The 20393-nt window shown below is 37.5% G+C and overlaps 3 protein-coding genes across 4 annotated transcripts; 2 read left to right on the top strand and 1 right to left on the bottom strand.

The window, feature by feature from the left end:
• Positions 1-2378: 2378 nt before the first annotated feature.
• LOC140036758 (protein RER1A-like) lies at positions 2379-6415 on the top strand. Its single transcript, XM_072079327.1, has 4 exons — positions 2379-2608; positions 3948-4320; positions 5752-5932; positions 6073-6415. The coding sequence occupies exons 2-4, from the start codon at positions 3968-3970 to the stop codon at positions 6121-6123; spliced, it is 585 nt and encodes a 194-aa protein (XP_071935428.1). The 5' UTR covers positions 2379-2608; positions 3948-3967; the 3' UTR covers positions 6124-6415.
• Positions 6416-10376: 3961 nt separating this feature from the next.
• On the top strand, positions 10377-16994 carry LOC113726297 (adoMet-dependent rRNA methyltransferase spb1-like). Its single transcript, XM_072079329.1, has 11 exons — positions 10377-11018; positions 11095-11142; positions 11242-11397; positions 11486-11532; positions 12063-12219; positions 12335-12396; positions 12620-12806; positions 13711-13800; positions 14310-14452; positions 14539-14659; positions 15647-16994. The coding sequence occupies exons 1-11, from the start codon at positions 10545-10547 to the stop codon at positions 16643-16645; spliced, it is 2484 nt and encodes an 827-aa protein (XP_071935430.1). The 5' UTR covers positions 10377-10544; the 3' UTR covers positions 16646-16994.
• Positions 16995-17219: 225 nt separating this feature from the next.
• LOC113726298 (phenylcoumaran benzylic ether reductase POP1-like) lies at positions 17220-20148 on the bottom strand. 2 transcript variants are annotated; one of them, XM_072079330.1, is made up of 5 exons: positions 19844-20144; positions 19532-19666; positions 18137-18374; positions 17707-17910; positions 17220-17537 (listed from the first exon to the last, which is right to left on the bottom strand). In XM_072079330.1, the coding sequence occupies exons 1-5, from the start codon at positions 20024-20026 to the stop codon at positions 17371-17373; spliced, it is 927 nt and encodes a 308-aa protein (XP_071935431.1). In that variant the 5' UTR covers positions 20027-20144; the 3' UTR covers positions 17220-17370. The 2 variants fall into 2 exon arrangements, with proteins under 2 accessions (XP_071935431.1, XP_071935432.1); XM_072079331.1 differs by having other exon boundaries at positions 17262-17537; positions 17636-17910; positions 19844-20148.
• Positions 20149-20393: the final 245 nt, after the last annotated feature.

Raw genomic sequence — 20393 nt, forward strand, 5'->3', positions numbered from 1 at the left:
CAAAATTATCTAGGGGCCAAGAGGTATATGTCAAAACCCGGGGGGGGGGGGGGTGGCCGCCACCCTGTCCTCTGGTGGCTCCGCCGATGCAGACAAGTATATTTGTTTAGCTCATAGATTATATCGCAAAGTTACAATGGCGGTATATCTCAATTCTCAACTAAGGCGCTATTGAAATTATGATTATAGTCTCATAATGTTATTAATTTTAAACCCTCATGGTTGAAATGAAACTGAATTTGTTCTGAATCCGATGTAAATGAAAACACAAAAGGAAGCTGGTGAACCTCTCAGCAAGGAAAAGTCATCATCTTATTCCTCTGTGGGGAACAAATCACAACCTCAAAATTCTTCAAAAATACTATAACAAAAGAGGCTGCGATACTGCGAGCTTGGACAAGTAGAGGCTTCCTATTTGTGTAGGATGCAAAGTATCTGATGCCATGGAATTAGCTCGACTATAGGAGGAAGCCTTGAAACTACAACATAAGTCTGCTAAACTGATAGCAAAATCACCTGTTGACCCTAAGTTTGGCCTATACAAGAGTACTACTGCTGTTCCCAATGCCTATAAAATTCCTCAATCCAATGCATTTAAAGGTGAAAGTAATTCAGCCACGCCAACTAGGAAAATATCTCCACAAGAAATTCAATTTCAAAAGACTAATAGACTGTGCTTCAAGTGTGGGGAATGTTTTGGGATAGGACACCAGTGCAAGAACAGGCAGCTGAATCTGATGATAGCTGATGAGGAAGATGAGGGGGAGTTTCTGGATCAAACTCGCAGGTCCAACTAGGCTACAGGGGGATCGTGTTGGGCCTTCACTTGTCAACCTTACTATTCCAACATCATGGGCCTAAATTTGGAGCGATCAAATAACTATTGCCCGAAACTGATGACCATCCATCATTGCAATTTACAAACTCTCACCCCCACCAACTGCCAGCGCAAACCTTGAGGCGGGTCATAACAAAAATCCCAACTCAAATGCCATGATATTTGCCCAACTTCATCACCAATTTCCTTTTTTTTTTGGCCCGCATTGTAACTATGAATTTATGAAACTATTAATATCATTACATTACGAAAGAGTTGAATTCGAGCTTGACGTGAGTTTTTTTTTTTTTTTTGTTATTTAATAGTAGTACTTAACTTTCTTGATTTTCAAATATTTTTTTAAGGTTAAATCCACTTTGCACCATTTTACTATATTTGAATTCTCACTTTGGTCCTTAAATTTCAAAGTGGAACACTTTAGTTCCTAAATTATAAAATTTATTGTACTTAAGTTCCTAAAATATATAATTTATATATTTTAATCCCTAATGTATAAAACTTGTTCCAATTTAGTTCCTAAAGAATATCACTCTGGCATAAAATTTGTCTCACTTTGTTAATAAATGTTATTTAAGTGGGATAAATTTTATAATTTAGGGATTAAAGTGTCCCATTTTTAAATTTAAGGACTAAAGTAAAAATTTAAATATAATTAAAGGGTGTAAAGTGGAATTAACTATATATTATTGACGCCCTTCTCTCTTCTCCTCTAGCCATTTGCACGTTACTGAGAAGTGAAGCGAGTTGCAATGAACAGAAAAAGAAAAAGGAAATACGAAAAAGCTTATTGGGTAAAAACATGCTGGCGAATAATTTGTCAAACTTGTGTGTTAATTTGCCTATTACTGGCCATGACTCAATATTGGGAAGGCTTGCCAAACTTTTATTGATTTTTTTTTTTTGCCGTGTTTTAATTTTGAAACTGTTACTGCACACACAATAAGGGGCGAAGCCACATGGGAGTTAGAGCCCTCATATTTGATAAAATTATACAATGACCTAGAAATATTTTAAGATTTTTTAGTATGTACAACGTTTACTTACACCTCCTGAATTTTATAAAATTCTCTCATTTTAGTTGCATTGTCCCCTTAGGTTTAAGAAAATTCCTTTTTCTTATACATTATTCTCCTAAGTTTTATATATTCCCTCCACAATTTAGATTGACACCCTAAAAACTAAGTTTTTTTTATTGCCCTTAATAAAAAATTTGAACCTATTTTAAATTAAACATTGATGACACTTTAATGGGAAAAAAGAATTTGACCTTTTAAACTGAAGGACGTAGAATATTTCTTAACTATTGCACCACTTTTTTTTTTTTTTTTAATTTTTAGAACGAACTATTGCACCACTTCACAGTAGGAACGTAGCTCCGCCATAATATATAATACTCGGAAAAAAATTAGTCAAATGTAAAAAAAAAAAAAAAAAGACCCAAAAAAAAAAAAGGGAAAAACCAGCTGAAGGAGAATGACAAAAATGTACAACGAACAAAGCACATTCTCTACGTCGTCGGGAGACGTACAGTAGTGTGATACGTAGTTTTGTTTCTCGCTATCTGCCGACTCGCCCGGTAACCAAAGCATATGATAATATAGCCAGCCAAAGCACATCCAATCCAAATTCTTAAAACACGGCGAAAATTAAATTACAAATCTGCCAAAGATCAGGTCCTCGCTCCATTGCGCCCCCCACCAAACAGATCCCTTCCTTGATTTCGCTTCCGCCGCCTGTTCAAATTTTTCGCTAGTTTTACGGCCACCGAAGGTAAAACTCACCCACCCCCGCCCTTTATTTTTCCCTGATTTTGGTAGCTAAATTTGTCGCACGGTCTCTTTCCTATTGTGATAACATGCTTGTATATATACGTCATGATCCTTTTTTAGTTCACGATTAGGGTTTTGGGGATTAGTTTCTTCCAGATCTGCTTGTACTTGGTCTTCGATTCTTACATTAGGGTTTTGTTCATGTTTATGATCATATGAATTTGATGGAGGACCGGGGAATAAGTGGTCGGTGAAAAAGTCATTGACTCGACTCGGATTTTATAAGCTATTAGCCCTTTGACCTACAAACCACATTGGAGGCTTGGGTGGACTATATTGTTGCTTCAGAGTTATTATTTGGAAGTGCTTGACCCGGGGGAGGGGGCTGGGGAATTGGTTAATTGTATAAAAATGGGAGTAGAAGGTGGGCAAACTCAAGGATGAATCTTTGTTTGTCATTTCCCTTTTAATTCCAGTCATTATTTTGTTGATGAAAAATGAATCTGTTTCTTGTTAATTGGAATTAGTTTTATGCTTTCTCTCTCAAAATTCATTATTCAATGCATTTTTCCAAGTACTTTATTGATAATGAAACTAGTCGAGTTTCTGCCAATATTTCTTATTCCGTGAGGAAAGAGGAATCTTTGAAAATAATACTTCTGTGGCAACGTATTAATGAAAATTTTTTCTGATAATTGTTTGGGGAAAGTTTACTTTTGTGCATTAGGTTCTGTTATATGGATGCACATTTCATCAAAGGAGAAATAAACAAATAAGAAAATGCGGTTAAATGTTTGAAAGGTCCGAGTAAAATTGCATGAAGTGCTAGGATGGGGTGAGATCATGTATTTCCTTATCCAGAATGGTGTCTCAGTCTAGGAGTTCAGAAATTTAATGACTTCTGTAGGTTGAGTAATGTATTTTGGCTTAGGTGTACGGTAATAAATGCATGTAATTAAGGAAGTATTTGAAATTGTTTGGAATCATCTGATACACATGATGCACGTGCAGGACTAGATGCTTAAATTAAATACACATTTATAATTGTGGGAAATGGTACAAGTCACTCTGGAATGACAGTTTTTAAGGTATCCAGGTTTTGTTTTTGTGTTTTTAAGGCATCTAGGTTTTTGTTTTTGTGTTTTTAACTAGTCTGACATTCTTTCTATCTGTTTGCTATGAGGATTGGAAACATGCTTAATGATGTGTGTATGTGATGGTTAGAGTATGTGCATATGTGGGTAACACGTGGGCATTTGGAGGCCTGGGATTGCGAAGGTTCATTCTTTTTTGGAACTATAGCTGGTTGACCTCTTTGGCATCTTCTGTTGGATTTGTAGGATCACAAAGGTGAATAATCATGGAGGGTGTTGGAGGCGATGGTGTCTCAGGTGCAGCTGCATCGCTGAATCAAAGGGGTCATGAAGTATGGAAACTTTTCCAGTATTACCTGGACAAATCTACTCCGCATGCTGTTTATAGATGGATTGGAACTTGTGTTCTATTAGTTCTTTATGCTCTGCGAGTTTATTACATTCAAGGCTTCTACATTGTTACCTATGGTTTGGGAATCTATATCCTGAATTTGCTCATAGGATTTTTGTCGCCCCTTGTTGACCCCGAGATGGAGCCTTCTGATGGGCCTTTGTTGCCAACAAAGGGTTCTGATGAGTTCAAGCCATTTATTCGCCGTCTTCCAGAGTTTAAGTTCTGGTACTTTTCCTTTCATTAATTGGATTAATTTCCTCTGTTATTTTTTCCAAGGGTTTGTTGCTTTGGATTCTTTACAAGGTTTGCAAATGCATTTTGCAAAAGTTTAATTGTGTTGATGATTTCGAAAGATATCAAATGTTAGTCTATTTCTAATCACAATACAAAACTTCATTTCTTTCTTGAACAGACAACCAAATGACTGGATATTAATTCAGCTGACTTGAATGGTGTATTATCATCGTACTTGCACATTGTTGTTGTTAAATTTTTCCCCCTTCTCTTTTTCTTTATCAGTTAGATGCTATTGCCAATTTTTATTGATCTTGCAGTTAGAAAATCGTTTTTTCAAGGCTTCTAGTAACGTATATTTTATTTGGTTATAATGAAGAAAGCTAGCTTCAGTTACTTGGACAGTTGCAAGCTAAAGTGTTTGTGTGATTATTTACGAAATGATTCTCTGGTAGTTTTTTATGTGTTTAACATGTGATTTAAATCATTTGTTGATTGGAAAATATTTTGATACATGTTACTTTACTAAGATTATTTTCAGACATTTTGATACAAGAAGCAGTCTTTGAAAAGATGGTTGTATTCAAACTTCAATAGGTATTTTTGTCTAACTGTTGCAGTATTCTTGAGTTTTTAGAAGCACATTGTTATTTCATATTGTTCCATTTAATTCAATTGATCCCAGAACGTGTCATTGTTGTGACCTTCTGAAATTGAGAAGCTTCTTTCTATTATTCAACCAGAATATAAGGAGCTTAGAGATGTTCTGGTGACACCATAAGTCTCTGCAATTGGCGTAATGGTCAGTTGTTGATCTTTATATTGCGGTGGATACTGACCAATAGATCTTTTCCTTCTTCATCCTCTGGTTTATAAGTTCCTTCATGTTTTATGGTTACATCCTCTTTGTATTTGAGCACATCGACCATGTTTAAAACCTAGCAACTTAGTCCTACCCCTGTTTGATAACCTGGTATATATTCATCACAAGGGGGATTGTTTATATAGAATCAAATTGATGAAAAGATTCTGAGTTAGATTTACTTCATTTTTTGACATTTATGAGCTTAATTTGGTTTTTATTGCTCCCATTCTATAGTGGTCTTTGCTATTTCTATATCTGACGTAATCCTTGCCAAATGGCACATGGTTGAGCGTGCCCAACCTTTTAATGCTTCATCTAGAGCTAAAAGTTGACCATATATACCACATTTTAAAGCTGTATTTCTGGTTGATGGTACACTATTGTATGGAAACTTAATGCATTTTATGATAATGTACAGATAAGGTCATAGTGCGCATCTGATGTGAATCGAGATAGGGGCTTTATTCGTACGAAGTTTTATTAATCATCAAGTTGACTACTTTTTTCTGTGACATAACCATGGAGTTAACTTTTCCAATGTGTGTTTGTGCTGCCAGGTATGCAATCACCAAGGCTTTTTGCGTGGCATTTGGCATGACCTTTTTCTCCATATTTGATGTCCCTGTCTTTTGGCCCATACTGTTGTGCTACTGGCTTGTACTTTTTGTCCTGACGATGAAGCGCCAAATCATGCACATGATAAAATACAAATACATCCCATTTAACATCGGGAAGCAGGTGATTTGTATCTTTTTATCTAAATAACATCTTTATTGCATTTATCTGAAAAATCCAAATTAGCGAAACTTGTCTTCTGCTGATAGATTTTGGGCTTTCTTGTATTAATACCCAAATTGGTTGTGGTTTTTGTATCTCAGAAATACACGGGAAAGAAACCTGTTAGTGGCAGTAGTTCCCGGGCTGACTGAAGTTGTCTGGTTCCTCTGCTACGGGTTAGTGGATTTTACAGAGAAGGAATCTGCAGGACTAGGAGGGAGGCAGTAAAGGAGAAAAAGTACAAGAAGGAGAAGGACCACAAAAAAAAAAAGGAAGATTGGTACTGATATTTCACTAAATGCGATTTGTATTGACATTAAAAATTGGACATGAATTTGAAAATGTAGATTTTATTTCTGCCTGGTTACTTGATGATATTAGCAGCCATTGTTTCTTGCGCCCTTTCATTTTGGTCCAATGGAGCAATCTTCTGCTTAAAGTTAATTAGCTGTGCTTTTTGTACTGGCATGGGGGGTGTAAAACCAAGTGATTTTGTACCGACTAAAAGTATCATCTGCTTAGCGTAGTGATTGATATGTTGTTATTTGTAGTCGCATTGCAGTATTTATTATTCAAAAAACTTTCATATTCTGGCTTTTGTCTGAGCGCTGTAGATGAATGAAAAGGTGAAACTTGGCAAGATGGTTTGTTTGGATTGCGGTTTATTTATCAAAATATATTTGCTTACATCATCATTACAATTTTCAACACACTTTTTTATCTTTTTAATTACCTTTTTATCTCATATACATCACATCACAAAAAGTGCTACAGTAAAAATATCTCTAATAATTCACAATCCAAACAAAGTTATGTCTCTACAGATGTCTTCACCAAAGAGGGAAGGGTGTCTGTCTATTTTATCGCAGCATAAAATTTCTTCACTTCTATTATAGTCTTTCTTTTCTCCGATTTCCATCGTAGCTTCCTCTTGCTATTCGTCGTAACCCTACGACATCTATTCTCTCTTCCACATCTAGCACCCTGTCAAAGCTTCGTGACAGAAATTTTAAGATCCGTTAGTTAATATGAAACCGTCGATTTGAGGATGCCAATGAGTTTGTAATAAGAGCTATCGAGTGGAGTGTTTCATGTTGCCTATTTTGGGTTGAACTGGTCTGTTTTGCTAAGAGCAGTAGCTTTGTAGCTACTCCTCAGTTGAGTGTGACAGTTTGGCTTCCTGAACAGCTAGTTTCAATCAAAATTCGAAAGAAAATTTACGAACTCAATTCCCATTCTTGTTTTCTTTGTTGAGCAAAGTATTCGGGTAGCCATTAAAATTTTCAAATAATTATAGTGTGTTTAGATTGCTGATTTATTTCATATAATATTTCGCTTGTATCATAAATACATTTTTTAATCCATTTTTTTATATTTTTAATTATCTTTTATTTCATATATACCACATCACAAAAAAATATTACAGTAATTGTTCTAAATAATATTTTAAATAATACTCTATCCAAACACACTGTTTTGGTCACTCAATTTTTAGGAGTAAGTATTTAGTCACTAAATTATCAAAAGTGTAAATTTTGGACTATTCTATTGGTTTCCACCGTTTTTTTTTTTTTTTTTTTTTAGCTTAACGGCATATCTAATCTAGCCTAGGCCACCCCTACTCCTAAGGGGAGGGGAAACCTACTCTATGGGGTGGTCCAACTGAGCCGGGGGAACCTGATGGGGACTGAACCACTATCAGACCAGACAGGTGCACCACACACCCGTATGGATTTAAAACAAACCTCATATTGAGGGACATTGATGGGAGGCAAGGTTTGAACCCTTGATCTCCCACCCCACAATTAATGTGGTGGCCAACTCCACTAAAGGAAGTTGGTTTATTGGTTTCCACCGTTAAGTCTGTTAAATTTGGTTGTTTTATGACTAGTGTGACCCTTAGATCTGGCACACTTAACGGTGAAAATATATTGAATGGTTTAAAATTTACACTTTTAATAGTTTATTGAGTAAACACGTACTCATAAAAGTTAAGTTGTCAAAATTCTACTATTCGAAAAGTTTAGTAGTTTTTTCGAGTAATTTGATCCTATTTGTTTGTTTGGGTATCACATTTAACTTATATGATGGTTTCCAGGATTACATTTCACTCTTTACAACTCGGAACCAGGAAGTTTGGGGTAAGCCCGTTTGATAATTCAATTCAACATTTAAAATTAATGGATTCAAATCTTTTTATGTTTCGATGCATTTGATAACCAAAAATAGAACATTTGAATTAATTAAATGGTATTGAATTTTTTAGGTAAAACTTACTTCCAAAATTAAGTGATAGGTTATGCACTTATCAATGAATGTATACACTAAAATGTATCAAATTTAGTATTTATCAATTCAATAATTTAATAGATTTAGACTTCAGATTTTAGAATTCAAATTTCAGTTTTATCAAACGCATCCTTACTTTTTAGAAATAATGAACGCTGCAGAAATTCCCTGCTTTAAAATTTTTATTATAGGACAAAAAAAAAAATTCCATGAGCCCGTATAACATTAACCGAATGAATTTTGGCTCGCCAACTTTCTGGTGGGGTAGGAGGAGGAGAAAGAGGTGATTATGTGGTGTTGGTGTGTTTATATTTGGGTTTTTCTTTGAGGTTATTGTAGATTTTGGGCCTGTTTGGAACCTGAGTTTTTTGGGAGTTTGTCTAAAACTTTACTGTAGTACACTGTAGAAGTTTTTGAAAAAATTTGTGTAAAATTTTTTGTAAAGTGAAAAATTTTTTTGTAGAAGTTTTTAAGAGGAAAAACTTTTTTTTTCTTTTTCTCTTTCTTTTTTCTTTTTCTTTTTCTTTCTTTTCTTTTTCTTTTCTTTCTTCTCTTCTTCTTCTTCTTCCTTCCCTTCCCCCTTCCCCGTTACCAGCCCCCCTCCCCGCAGCAACACAGCACCCCCTACCTCTCCCCCGCCCTCTGCCGTCACCCTCCCTCTCCCCTTCCCCCTCCCTCCCTTTCCCCTTCCCCTTCTTTCCCCTGCCACTCCTCTTCTCCCTCCCCCGCCACCCCCCTCTGCTCTCCACCCCTTTTCCTCCACTCTCCTTGCCACCCGCCACCCATATTCCTCCCCTCTCCCCCGCCACCCGCCACCCCTTTTCCTCTCCCGTCTCCTCCGCCCGTCACCTCTTCTCCTCCCCTCTCCGCCGCCGCCCCTATTCTCCCTCTTCTCCCTCTGCCTCGCCAACCCCCGCTGCCTGCCACCTCCTTTTTCTCCTCCCCTCATCTATCCCTGTCACCCTCAGCAGCCCCGTCGCCCTCGCGCGAACAGATCGCAGCTCCCCTCCCCTCCACTTTTGCGATCTGGTCATGGGACCAGATCTGGTCGCGGGAGGGGGAGGGTTGCGGGGGACACACAAAAAAAAAAAAGAGGAAGGCAGTCAAATTGGGTAAAGGAGGAGGATGGCAGGGAGAGGGAGAAAGGCAAAAAAAAAAAAAAAAATGGCGCCGGAGGTGGTGGTGGTCGGCGACGGAGGTGGTGGACTGGGTTGGGATGGTAGAGGAAGAAGAAAGCCAAAGGGAAGGGAATTTTTTTTATGTGTGTTTTGTGTATTGGGTTGGGATGGTGGAGGAATTTGTGTGTGTTTTGTGTATTTTGAAGTGTGTAGGTAAAAAATTTTGAGAAGTTTTTTGGGTTCCTGTAGCAAAAGTTGTTAAAAAACTTGTAGGTAAAAAACTTACCCAAAAAACTAGCTTCCAAACAGGGCCTTTGTTGAAGAAAAAAAACTAATTTTTTAATAAACTTCCGATCTAAATGCAACCTGTGTTTTGACGTAATGGCAAGTTAATATTAATTAATTAATCAACATTTTGAATGTTTTGATCATCAGTCAAGTACAAGACAAGACCAAAGGCAAATACAAATTTTCAAGAGCAGTTACCTCTGCAAACGGAGTTCCATGAATGGAATCATTTATTTGGTTGTGTAAAATTTCAACAAAATTAGGAGCAAATTTTTTCCATAACCATTATAGGGACAGATTATCAAGACGTGAAATAATTCTGAATCAACAAAAATTTGGATAGATTTAAGAGTAAATCTTTCCACACTGATGGTGTATACACTATCATCGTTAGATTCATGATATTTGTGCAAAAGTTGAATTTCAAATTCAAATTTTCAACGCTAATAGTGTATACACTGTCATTATAGGAAAAATTAATCCTAAATTTAATCCAATGATTCAAAAATTGTCACACCATTTCATCCACTCAAACATTAAATACATAATGAAAATATGACAAAATTTGGGCCACCAACCCAAGTTTGTGAAAAAAAAAAAAAAAAAAAAAACCCAAGTTTGTGAAACATTTAGCATTAAGCATTGCAGTCAAGGTATATAGGGTATTATTATTATATATATAAACCGCCGGGCTAGTCAAATAGGGGAAAATCTCCAGCCGATGTTGTAAATTTCCCAAGGCACTCTGCCTAACTGGTTCAACCTTGTCCAGATGTCCCTCACTAAAACCCTAATAAGATAATCACAAACTAACTCATTCTAAAAGTTCCGCTTCTCCTCCAGCCAAAAAACCCTAACTCCAGAAGCGAGATACAGAAATGGGGAAAGTGAAAGGAAAGCATCGTTTGGACAAATACTATCACTTAGCCAAAGAACACGGCTACAGATCCCGAGCCGCATGGAAATTAGTTCAGCTCGACTCCAAATTCGGCTTCCTCCGCTCAGCTCGTTCTGTTCTAGACCTCTGTGCCGCTCCTGGAGGTTGGATGCAAGTTGCAGTCGAACGTGTCCCTGTCGGCAGCTTCGTTATCGGCGTCGACCTCGATCCCATCCGCCCTATCCGCGGCGCAATTGCAATTCAGGAGGACATCACTACTCCCAAGTGTAGAGCTGCCGTTAAGAATCTAATGGCCGAGAACGGCTGTAAGGCGTTTGATTTGGTGCTTCACGATGGTTCGCCCAACGTTGGTGGTGCTTGGGCCAAGGAAGCTACTGGTCAGAATGCTTTGGTTATCGACTCTGTTAAGCTCGCCGCTGAGCTTTTAGCTCCTAAAGGAACATTTGTCACCAAGGTATTAAAATGCAAAGCAATTTTTCTATGATTTTTGATGAATTTATGTTAAATGAACAATTGTTCTGCTTTTGTAGGTTTTCAGGTCTCAAGATTACAGTGCTGTTGTTTATTGTCTTAAGCAGGTTGGAGTTTTCATCCTTTGTTTGTTCTGTAAGTTTTTCCATTTTTTCCCCCTCGGACTGTGGATAAATCGTTCTTTTCATTTTGGAATGTTTGGGCAGCTTTTTGAGAAAGTTGAGGTGGATAAGCCTCTGGCTAGTCGTTCAGCATCTGCAGAAATTTATGTTTTAGGATTTAGGTATAAGGCTCCTGCTAAGATTGATCCTCGTCTTCTTGATGTAAAGCATCTTTTTGAAAGAGGCAAAGATCCGCCTAAGGTAATTTGATATTTCTTGACCATGGAGATGCTTCTGGTTTGATATGATATGGTTATAGATTCAGATTTTCTCTGTGGTGTTGATGTAGGTTGTCGATGTACTTAGGGGAACAAAGCAAAAGAGACATCGCGATGGGTAAAAGCACTTTTCTCAACTCAACTCTCCTTATTTGATGAAATTGGTGATAACTTTGTCTGCAACAGAGTGAAATTTGACCCACTACTTCCATTAGACTAGACAACCCTACATTTCCATGCTTTTCAATTGCTATGCTCTTAAAAATATGCATTGTGAGAATATTATAAGGTTACAACCATGAGGGTGAGGCAGCAGCAACAAATTTTACTCAGTGTGTCCATTGTGTTTGGAAAGGTCACTTCAACTGAAACCTGAAAGGCAATCATCTTTCCGGTTTTGTTGATAAAGCACCAAAACAAGCATATGATGAACACCAATTTGATACACTAATGGCAAGAATTCATACATTTGATTATTCTTTTTCTTTAAATTTTCTTGCTAAAGTACATGGTAGTGGAAGTCTTTGGATTTGTATTTTGTTTCATGATTTTGCCTTGAAGTTTCTCAGGTTTTGATTCAAAATGCATTTCAATTACATGAGGCTAAAGGAATTTTATATTCATCTCTGAGGAAGTTTTGTTGTGCAGCTATGAAGATGGGGACACAACATTGAGGAAAGTATCATCAGCCGCGGATTTTATTTGGTCTGAGGCTCCTCTCGAGATCCTTGGTTCAGTTACTACCATAACTTTTGAGGACCCTGCCTCTTTGCCAATAAAGGATCACAATATGACCACTGAGGAGGTACAAGTTTCTTCTGTTATTTTCTTCTTGTATTAGCAATTTGATTCTCCTTTTTCTTTAACTGGAGGTCTTCCACTTAATTACATTGCCTTTGCTTCAATTGATGATGGGCCAGGTTAAGGCATTGTGTGATGACTTACGTGTTCTAGGGAAGCAAGACTTCAAGCACCTGTTAAAGTAAGCATTCCTTTGCTTCCCAGTGTTGTCAAATTAGCTACCTTAGATATGCTTCAGTTACTGGACATTTTTTCATTGGAATGTGTAGTTGTTACATTCTCAAATCCACCCATTCACTTTTTCTCTTGATTATTGGCAGCATAATGCATGCATACTAGACGTTACACTGTTAAATCTGCTCATTCACTTAATTTCATTTCCTCCATTTTGATTTCACATATAGATGGCGTATGCATGTAAGAAAGGCATTGTCTCCTTCACAAAAGTCTACTTCTGCATCCAAAGAAACTGGAGATGAGATGGAAGAGGATGAAGATCAGAAAGTTCTTAATGAAATGGAGGAGTTGACATATGCCATGGAGCGGAAGAAAAAAAGAGCAAAAAAACTTCTGGTGAAGAGGAGAGCCAAGGTCAACTACTGATTTCTTTCCACCTCGTTTTTTCCCATATTTGTGAAAATGCATGTTAAATGTAATTCAACAGTTAAAAATGATAGGCATTTTGAGAGACAAATTATCCTACTGGGGAAAAAAAGACTAAGGACAAACTTGTGTTATGAACATCAATTGGATAATTTAAGAAGGAAAAAACCGGCGGTGTTGATGGTATAAATGTTTCATGAAGTAAAGATCTATGTTGTATGTGGAAGATGAGGGTAGAAAGTTTCCAAAATGACGGTGGCCATAGAGATGGGAATGTGCAGACACCTGTCCCGTGGGGGTTCAATAGGGTAGTGGCGGGGGAAGCTTTTCTTTCACTGCTTTTAATCTAGGCAAAGTAGAATAATATCTTGATTGCTGGAGACAAGATTTCACTAATCTAGGGGAAATAGAACAATGGAAGCTTGGAACAGAACTAGCAAAATATCTTGATTGCTGGAGTTTGAAGTATGTTGAAGTCATGGAATTTCTTGAGGATGAAATTACTTAGATCATCACAGCTGAAAATCTTCTTCTGCGCACTTGCTGTCATCCATATTCTAGTTTGTAAATATGTTGAGGCCTGTGCTAGTCAGTGTCTATATTTGTTCTCTTCATGGTTCCTACATCAATTCTGGACCTGTTACCATGTCTCTCGCTGATGCGCATACTTATATGTGCTGCTTTTTTTTTGGACACCTGTTTGGTCTTGCTGTTGTAGCATGTCCTTGAATAGAAATTTTTTGGGGCCTTACCGATAATTCATTTCGACCTCTCCTGTTATCTTATACTTTACCCCTTCTCCCCCTTTTTTTGTACTTAATGATTCTCAATATGAGCTGGAAAGGTGGTGTTTTTCTATGATATTTACTTCACTTGATGCTTGCAACTGCAGGACAAAGCACGAAAGGCTCTAGGAATGCAAGTAGACGCAACATTGGATGGCTATACTGATCAGGAACTGTTTTCTTTATCTTCGATTAAGGTATCTTCTTGGTTTTTTCCCATTTAATTAGTTACCACTTTCAAGCAACACAAGTAAATTGATTCATTTCTGGATTTTTTTCCTGGGTAATTCATTTCTGGATGGTTATATATGATATATCTGATTATTAGTGTTTTGATGTTTCGCTTGACATCTCTGGAACTGTCTGTTTACGTATGCTTAATTAGTCTTAACTGCTTGGTCTCTAGTCATGACTTGTGCCTGGGAAATGATGTCTATAGGATACTGGAGCTTAGCAAGGTGCTGCATTGTAAAAATTGGCTTCAGATGAAAATAAAGCTTTGGCTGCATTTCTCAATCAAATGTGGTTCTTTTATTTGTATGATGATTAGTTTCTTCCAGACTATGAAAACAATCCAAGCTGTTATTTTGTCATTTCATTTACTTTTCTTGTCCGTATACTTGTGGTGCAGTTTGGTTATGCAGTTGTGAATGAGCTGTTCTTGTTCAGTCATTTTACCTGATGCCATTTGTTTGTTGACATTCAGGGAAAGAAAGATCTAGTTGCTGTTGATAACAATGAGTATGATGATGAAGCTGGTGAGGCAGGAACGAGTGACAATGAAGAAAGCCATGATGAAGCTTATGATGGTACATCTAGTAATGCAGATTCTGATGAAGAACGGAGGCGGTACTTTTCATCTCTTTTCTTGATAAGAGTTTATATCTGTTGGTTTTTGCATAAGCATTTACCTGAATGATCAAGTCTATTTGTAGATATGACGAGCAAGTGGAACAATTACTTGATGAAGCTTATGAACAGTTTGTCGTGAAAAAGGAAGGAAAAGCGAAACAGAGAAAGCGGGCAAAACAGAATCAAGATGATCAACTTTTTGAAGTATGGACTTCTTTTTGAATTTTCTACTATTTTTCTCTAATTTGAATGCCAGAGCTTTGCTCCGTCAGTGTTTATCTAACAGGTGTCTGTTGCACGACTTTTTCCCTTGTTCTTGTGTGTCTTCTGTTCTGTTGGAATCCTTGTTTTGTATTACTGGAAAGGAATACACTCATTTGATTAGAAGTTGGTCGGTGCATTTAATTGGTTGCTTAAATCAACTGATTTTAGTTCTCTATTGTTGAAGCAATTGTGGATGTTCTGATAGTTTGGTTGTGCTCTTTACCATTGTCTTGTTTTGAGGTCAAGAAAAATTGATTCTAAAAAGCAGCTCTGAGGTGCTTCTGAAAATTGCTATTGGTTTTTCAAAACATCGAAAGTAACAAATGTGCTTTCAATTTCTTGAACAGTATTTTGACAGGTCAAGCTCTTGGGCCGATTTTCTCAGAAATACTTTTGGCTTTCTAACTGGAATTGAACTTTTGTATAAGTGGTTCTTGTATTTCTCTGAGCACTTGAGTTGTAGCTCAATTTACCTATCACAGCCATATTGTCAGTCATTCCAAAATCTGAAACGTAAGGTATTGTTGGTGCCTTTGTGACCACAAAGTTGTCTCTTTTTCAGTGTTAACAGATGAAAGTTGTGGATCATTAGTGTAATTTGTCATTACGTTGTGATAATCAATTGTATCACTCATCTTATATGAGATGTCTCGGAGCCACACATGGCAGGGAACTGTTGTGTTTGGGATGGGGGATGCAGGAAAGTAAAGAACAGGAGCGTGAATAATTTTTTTAGTTGTTTAGCTCTTGCTTTTAATCATTCATGTATTATATCATTGTTCATTTATTTAAAGTTTGCATCAGTTGTATTCGGCCTCTTATGTGAATCTGCATGAAATCCATCTTTGATTTCATTCTGTAGTTCCTTATGATGAAATCACCTCTTTCACTGTTCATTTATGGATATATTATTCCCTGTTTGGATAGGACGGCAATGATGATGATGCAATTCATTCCGACCAAGACTCGGATAATGATCGTGGAGTTCGGGAAGTAAACCCTCTTGTTGTCCCACTTGTGGAGGACATGCCAACCCAGGAAGAGATTGCAGCGAAGTGGTTTAGTCAAGATGTTTTTGCAGAGGATGATGAGGAGGAAGATTTGGGGACGGTTGACAGTGATGATGAAATGCAGCTCGATGGTCCTGGAGAATCTCTAAAGAGGAAAGCGGATGATGGACTTAAAGAACAGCTCAGGGGTCCTGAAAAGAAAGCGGCAAGCACTTTGCAGCATGCCCAAGTTTCCAAGTCAAATGAAGATTTTGAAATAGTTCCTGCTCCAGCAACAGATTCGAGTGACTCATCATCATCAGATGACTCGGATGAAGATGAGATAGAAACAAAAGCTGAGATATTGGCTTATGCCAAAAAGATGCTGAGAAAGAAGCAGAGGGAAGAAATACTTGATGATGCATACAACAAATACATGTTTCATGATGTTGGGTTGCCAAAGTGGTTTGTTGATGAAGAAAAGAAGCACTACCAGCCAATCAAACCTGTCACAAAAGAAGAGGTTGCTGCAATGAGAGCTCAATTCAAGGAAATTGATGCTCGACCTGCAAAGAAAGTTGCAGAGGCCAAGGCCCGAAAGAAACGTGCTACATTTAGGAAGTTGGAGAAAGTCAGGAAGAAGGCAAACTCCATATCCGACCAGGCAGACATCTCTGATCGTTCAAAGAGAAAAATGATTGAACAACTTTACAGTAAGGCAACACCTAAAAGACCTAAAAAGGAATATGTGGTATCTAAGAAAGGGGTTCAAGTTAAGGCTGGTAAAGGTAAAGTCCTTGTTGATAGACGAATGAAAAAGGACGCAAGGTCACATGGAATGAGCAAGCAGGGCAAAGGGAAGAAGGGAATACAGAAAGGTAAAGGGTCTGCTGGTAAACGAGGAAAGGTTGGTAGAAAAGAGAATAAAAGAAAGTAGATAGGAGGGAGGTGTTTTCGGGCAGACCTGATTAATTCTTTGAGTACGGCAAAGAGCGGCGAAGATTTTGCCTTGGACGTTTTGTTTCCTCACGTTTTATTTGATTTTTGAGGCCTTTAACCTGTGCCCAGGCTCTGGCTATGGAATTAGCAGTAGGATGGAGCCTGAGCGCTTCAATTTCACTAGTGAGATGCTAGGAAGGCTAAATTATAGTGGCAACAGACGTTCATGCAGTTTCCGAGTAATTGTTGCTAATTACAATGATGTCTTGAAAAAGAAACTGCTGCGAACGAAATTGGTCGTACTTGTTTCAACTTCAGTAACGCATGAGTCTTCTGTTTTTATTTTATAGGTTGGGGTGCAGATATAATGAAATGCAAATGCAATGAATTAACACATGATTACATTTAATAATTACGCCACGGTGACTAGTAACTAGGCAAGGCTCTAGGCCAGCCTTAAATGGAAGGCCGTCTGTGACAACCTTAAAAAAATTCTATCCTTGTGTCCATCAGGCATTAATCATAGCAAGCATTACAAACTTGGAGAAAAATTTTTAAAAAAAGATACAAGATTTATCATAGCAAGCTTCTTAGATTGGATTTAGTACTAAAACTGGAGGGAATAATGGTCCGGTAAGATTAGCACGTGAAATTGGTCATCATCATCATAACTTGGAAAGCGTCGAGAAGGGATCACAGAGGAAAGGGAACAAGCAAGTAATTTCAGACTAATCGGTCAAGCATCTCATCCACAGTAGCATATTTGACATCAGGGAAATGTTCAGATGCCTCTGCTCCAAATGAACTATCTATCTCGAAATTGGTATGATCTCCCTTCACATATGCTGTGTGCAAGATTGACAATATCGCATTCATCGGGAAAGAAGCTTCTGCAAGAAAAATAAAATAGAGGTTGATATCTAGTCAGCAGAAAGATTTTTAACTGCTGCCTGTAGGAGGGTTCTAAAAAACTGATGCCGAGAGTTACATAATAATAGTGATGGCAGCATTTAGGCTTCTGAAATTCCCAGAGCCAAGAATAGAAGCTAATTCTCTGACCTTGAATATTCCTCAGCAGTTGCTCCTCAGAAATATACGTTCTTTCCAGTGTTTTACCAATTTTTTTCTCCCACAAAGATACAAGCTCGTTTAGTGAAATAGTATTTTGAGGTGGTCTCACATAGAGAACCTTATTCAAGGTCTGTGGATCATCAACAGCTTTGATAGTGTAGATAGCAATATCTTCCTCCTTACAGTAAATGGCTGCATTAAAGAACAAAGCTGGATGATGTGCTTAAGAATGAATACTCGAAAATGAACGTCCCTAAGATTTTCATGTGGATCTAGCATTGCGGAGGATAATACAATGAACAACCTACATGAGTCATGCATTGACCACACGGTGTTGTGAAATTTGACTTTTAAAGATAAGGAGTACATGGAATGACAGTGTTACATATATATATATATAGAGGCTATGGTGATTTACCTTTTGGATTCCCATCCCCGAAGATAACAACTTTATCTCTTGGGGGAGCAGTAGCACCTGGTTGTGACAGTGTTCGCAGAAAATAACCAGCGAAAAAATTGTTTACAACATAAGTAAAGGGAATTCCTTCAGCCTCAACCATGCGGCGAATTCGAACTTTGGCATCATACATTGTTTTTGCAGGCTGGACAGGATGGACACGATCCGCATCATTCCCAAACTCGGAAGGGAAAAATCTCTACGGAAATGAAATGCTTTGGGCACTATGTTAGTAACAATATAAATTCATCAAAGACCTGAATAGAAGCATCTATCCTTGTATGTGCACTATAATACAAGGCAAAGGTTCCTTTATGGATCAAGAGAGACTCCAAGCTTTACATGGGGGAAAGGGAAAATGAAGGGCTTAGAGTAGGAAAAGGGTTCTATTTGGATGGTTTTGTAGTATTATCATCCCTGGAAAATGAGACCAGCCGCAAAAAATTCAAGTACAAGGAAACATAGAGCAGAACTGTAAACATTTCTTGCACACAAACAGGATATGAGAAGTTCAAAGCATTCAGGAATTTATTTTTTGAAGGCCCTTACAACTATCCGTCCTCTGGTGTGTGAGTTCAAACTAGAATTGGTCGCTTCAAGTAACAGAAAGATAAGTAACTGAGTATGGAATGCTGAAATCACTAATCCCACCATGAAACAAGAATTGCACTCAGGCAGTCAAGCACAGATTCCAACACATTTATCCAATCATGCAGGCATCGAATACAAAACAATTTCATTCAGTTAATGTGCCCATTAAGAGAAATATTTGTGACGATACAATTCACAAGCCAATTCTTCAAATAAAGAGGAGACAAATAGCTGAATCTTACCAATTTTGTCATGAATCAACGGATTGAGTTTGGACTCAGGCAGTCAACCAACACAAATATCAAATCAAGAAAACAATGACAAAACAATATCTACCATTCACGTCAGGATAGGCCTTGAAAAGGAAACATAAAATTAGAAATCTAACACAAAGATCCTATAAGCAATGTCTCATTTCTATCTTTTGTCATATTAGCATATTTGTCTCCTATTTCCACTTGGATGTTTTCTCACAAATTACAATTGATAAGCTCTGGGACAGAAATGTGCAAGTGTTCAAACAAAATTTCTGCATTTCCTAATGCTTTCTGCAGTTCGGGCTACATTCATTGTCGCACATGATTTGTTGAATTGTTTTATATAAATTTGGCTAGAGTGGATCATGACATTGGCCAGTGTTCCTCCACCTGTCTTATTATCTTATAGCACCATCGAAGGGTAGCTCTGATCATCATTAGAGAACCTCAATTAAAGATCATAAAGCACATCCACCTGATGACAAGGTTAAGTGAAATAGAAAATCACCTTGACATTACCAGCTTCCTTAATAGCAGCAATGATGTTGATCTGATCAGCCAACTGCTCACGGCCAACGGTAGAGATTACCACGTCCACCTGCTTTATGGCGTTTACTAAGCTTGCATGATCATAGATATCGCCCTGTCAAAGGGGAAAAAAAAGAAGAAACAAGTAAATCATTAGCATTTATATTACACTTCCTTGATTGTTTAGCGACCTTAAATTAAATGCGCATAGGATTTTGTTAGTGTATAGACTAAATTGGTAAAGAAATGGCTGAAAACTTAAGTGCACGTTAATAACTATAATAATACAAACATAGAGTAGAGTGACGCCGGAGTTCCTGAAGTTCTGGACGATTTGGGACTTGGAAGGATTAGAGAGGGTGGATTCTCTCATTAGAGCAAAGGTCGGATGACCCATTTTGGCGCTGGTATCCACTATGAATTTTCCGATGTACCCAGTGCCACCAATTATCAGAATCTTGCTCTTTCCCGCCATTTCTTGATTTTCCGGCGAAGTCAAAGATGAAAGAATACGTAGCCCAGTTGTAGCGGAGAGAATTAGCTGAGCGAGTCGGCAAAATAAATTATGCCTGTAAGAGTCGGCAAAATGAATTTAAAAACCTATCTGGCCATTGGATTCGCATCTTCTACTTTTGGCAACAAAACTAATTTAATTTACAAATCACTCAATCAACTTCTAAAGTGTCGTTTGGAAAAAAAAAAAAAAAAAAAACTTCTAAAGTGTACTACATATTCCACAAGCTATTTTAATTTTACAAATCACACAATTAAGTTCTAAAATGTAGGGTTCCACGTTGAAATTTAAAATAAAACTATGAAAGCTAATGTAACCACCTAAAGTA

This window comes from Coffea arabica, chromosome 2e (assembly GCF_036785885.1).
Source record: "Coffea arabica cultivar ET-39 chromosome 2e, Coffea Arabica ET-39 HiFi, whole genome shotgun sequence".
Taxonomy (NCBI): domain Eukaryota; kingdom Viridiplantae; phylum Streptophyta; class Magnoliopsida; order Gentianales; family Rubiaceae; genus Coffea; species Coffea arabica.

Bases quoted from the DNA above. Each gene is read 5' to 3' on its own strand.
- LOC113726298 (XM_072079330.1), bottom strand. From the start codon at position 20,026: ATGGCGGGAAAGAGCAAGATTCTGATAATTGGTGGCACTGGGTACATC. The intron at 18,375-19,531 runs GTGATTTTCTAT...TCATTTCCGTAG, and splicing joins AGGAAGCTGGTAATGTCAAG to AGATTTTTCCCTTCCGAGTT. The intron at 17,538-17,706 runs GTCAGAGAATTA...TTTTTCTTGCAG, and splicing joins ACTGCTGAGGAATATTCAAG to AAGCTTCTTTCCCGATGAAT.
- LOC113726297 (XM_072079329.1), top strand. From the start codon at position 10,545: ATGGGGAAAGTGAAAGGAAAGCATCGTTTGGACAAATACTATCACTTA. The intron at 12,220-12,334 runs GTACAAGTTTCT...ATGATGGGCCAG, and splicing joins ACAATATGACCACTGAGGAG to GTTAAGGCATTGTGTGATGA. The intron at 14,453-14,538 runs GTACTTTTCATC...GTCTATTTGTAG, and splicing joins TCTGATGAAGAACGGAGGCG to ATATGACGAGCAAGTGGAAC.
- LOC140036758 (XM_072079327.1), top strand. From the start codon at position 3,968: ATGGAGGGTGTTGGAGGCGATGGTGTCTCAGGTGCAGCTGCATCGCTG. The intron at 4,321-5,751 runs GTACTTTTCCTT...TTGTGCTGCCAG, and splicing joins CTTCCAGAGTTTAAGTTCTG to GTATGCAATCACCAAGGCTT. The intron at 5,933-6,072 runs GTGATTTGTATC...TTTGTATCTCAG, and splicing joins CATTTAACATCGGGAAGCAG to AAATACACGGGAAAGAAACC.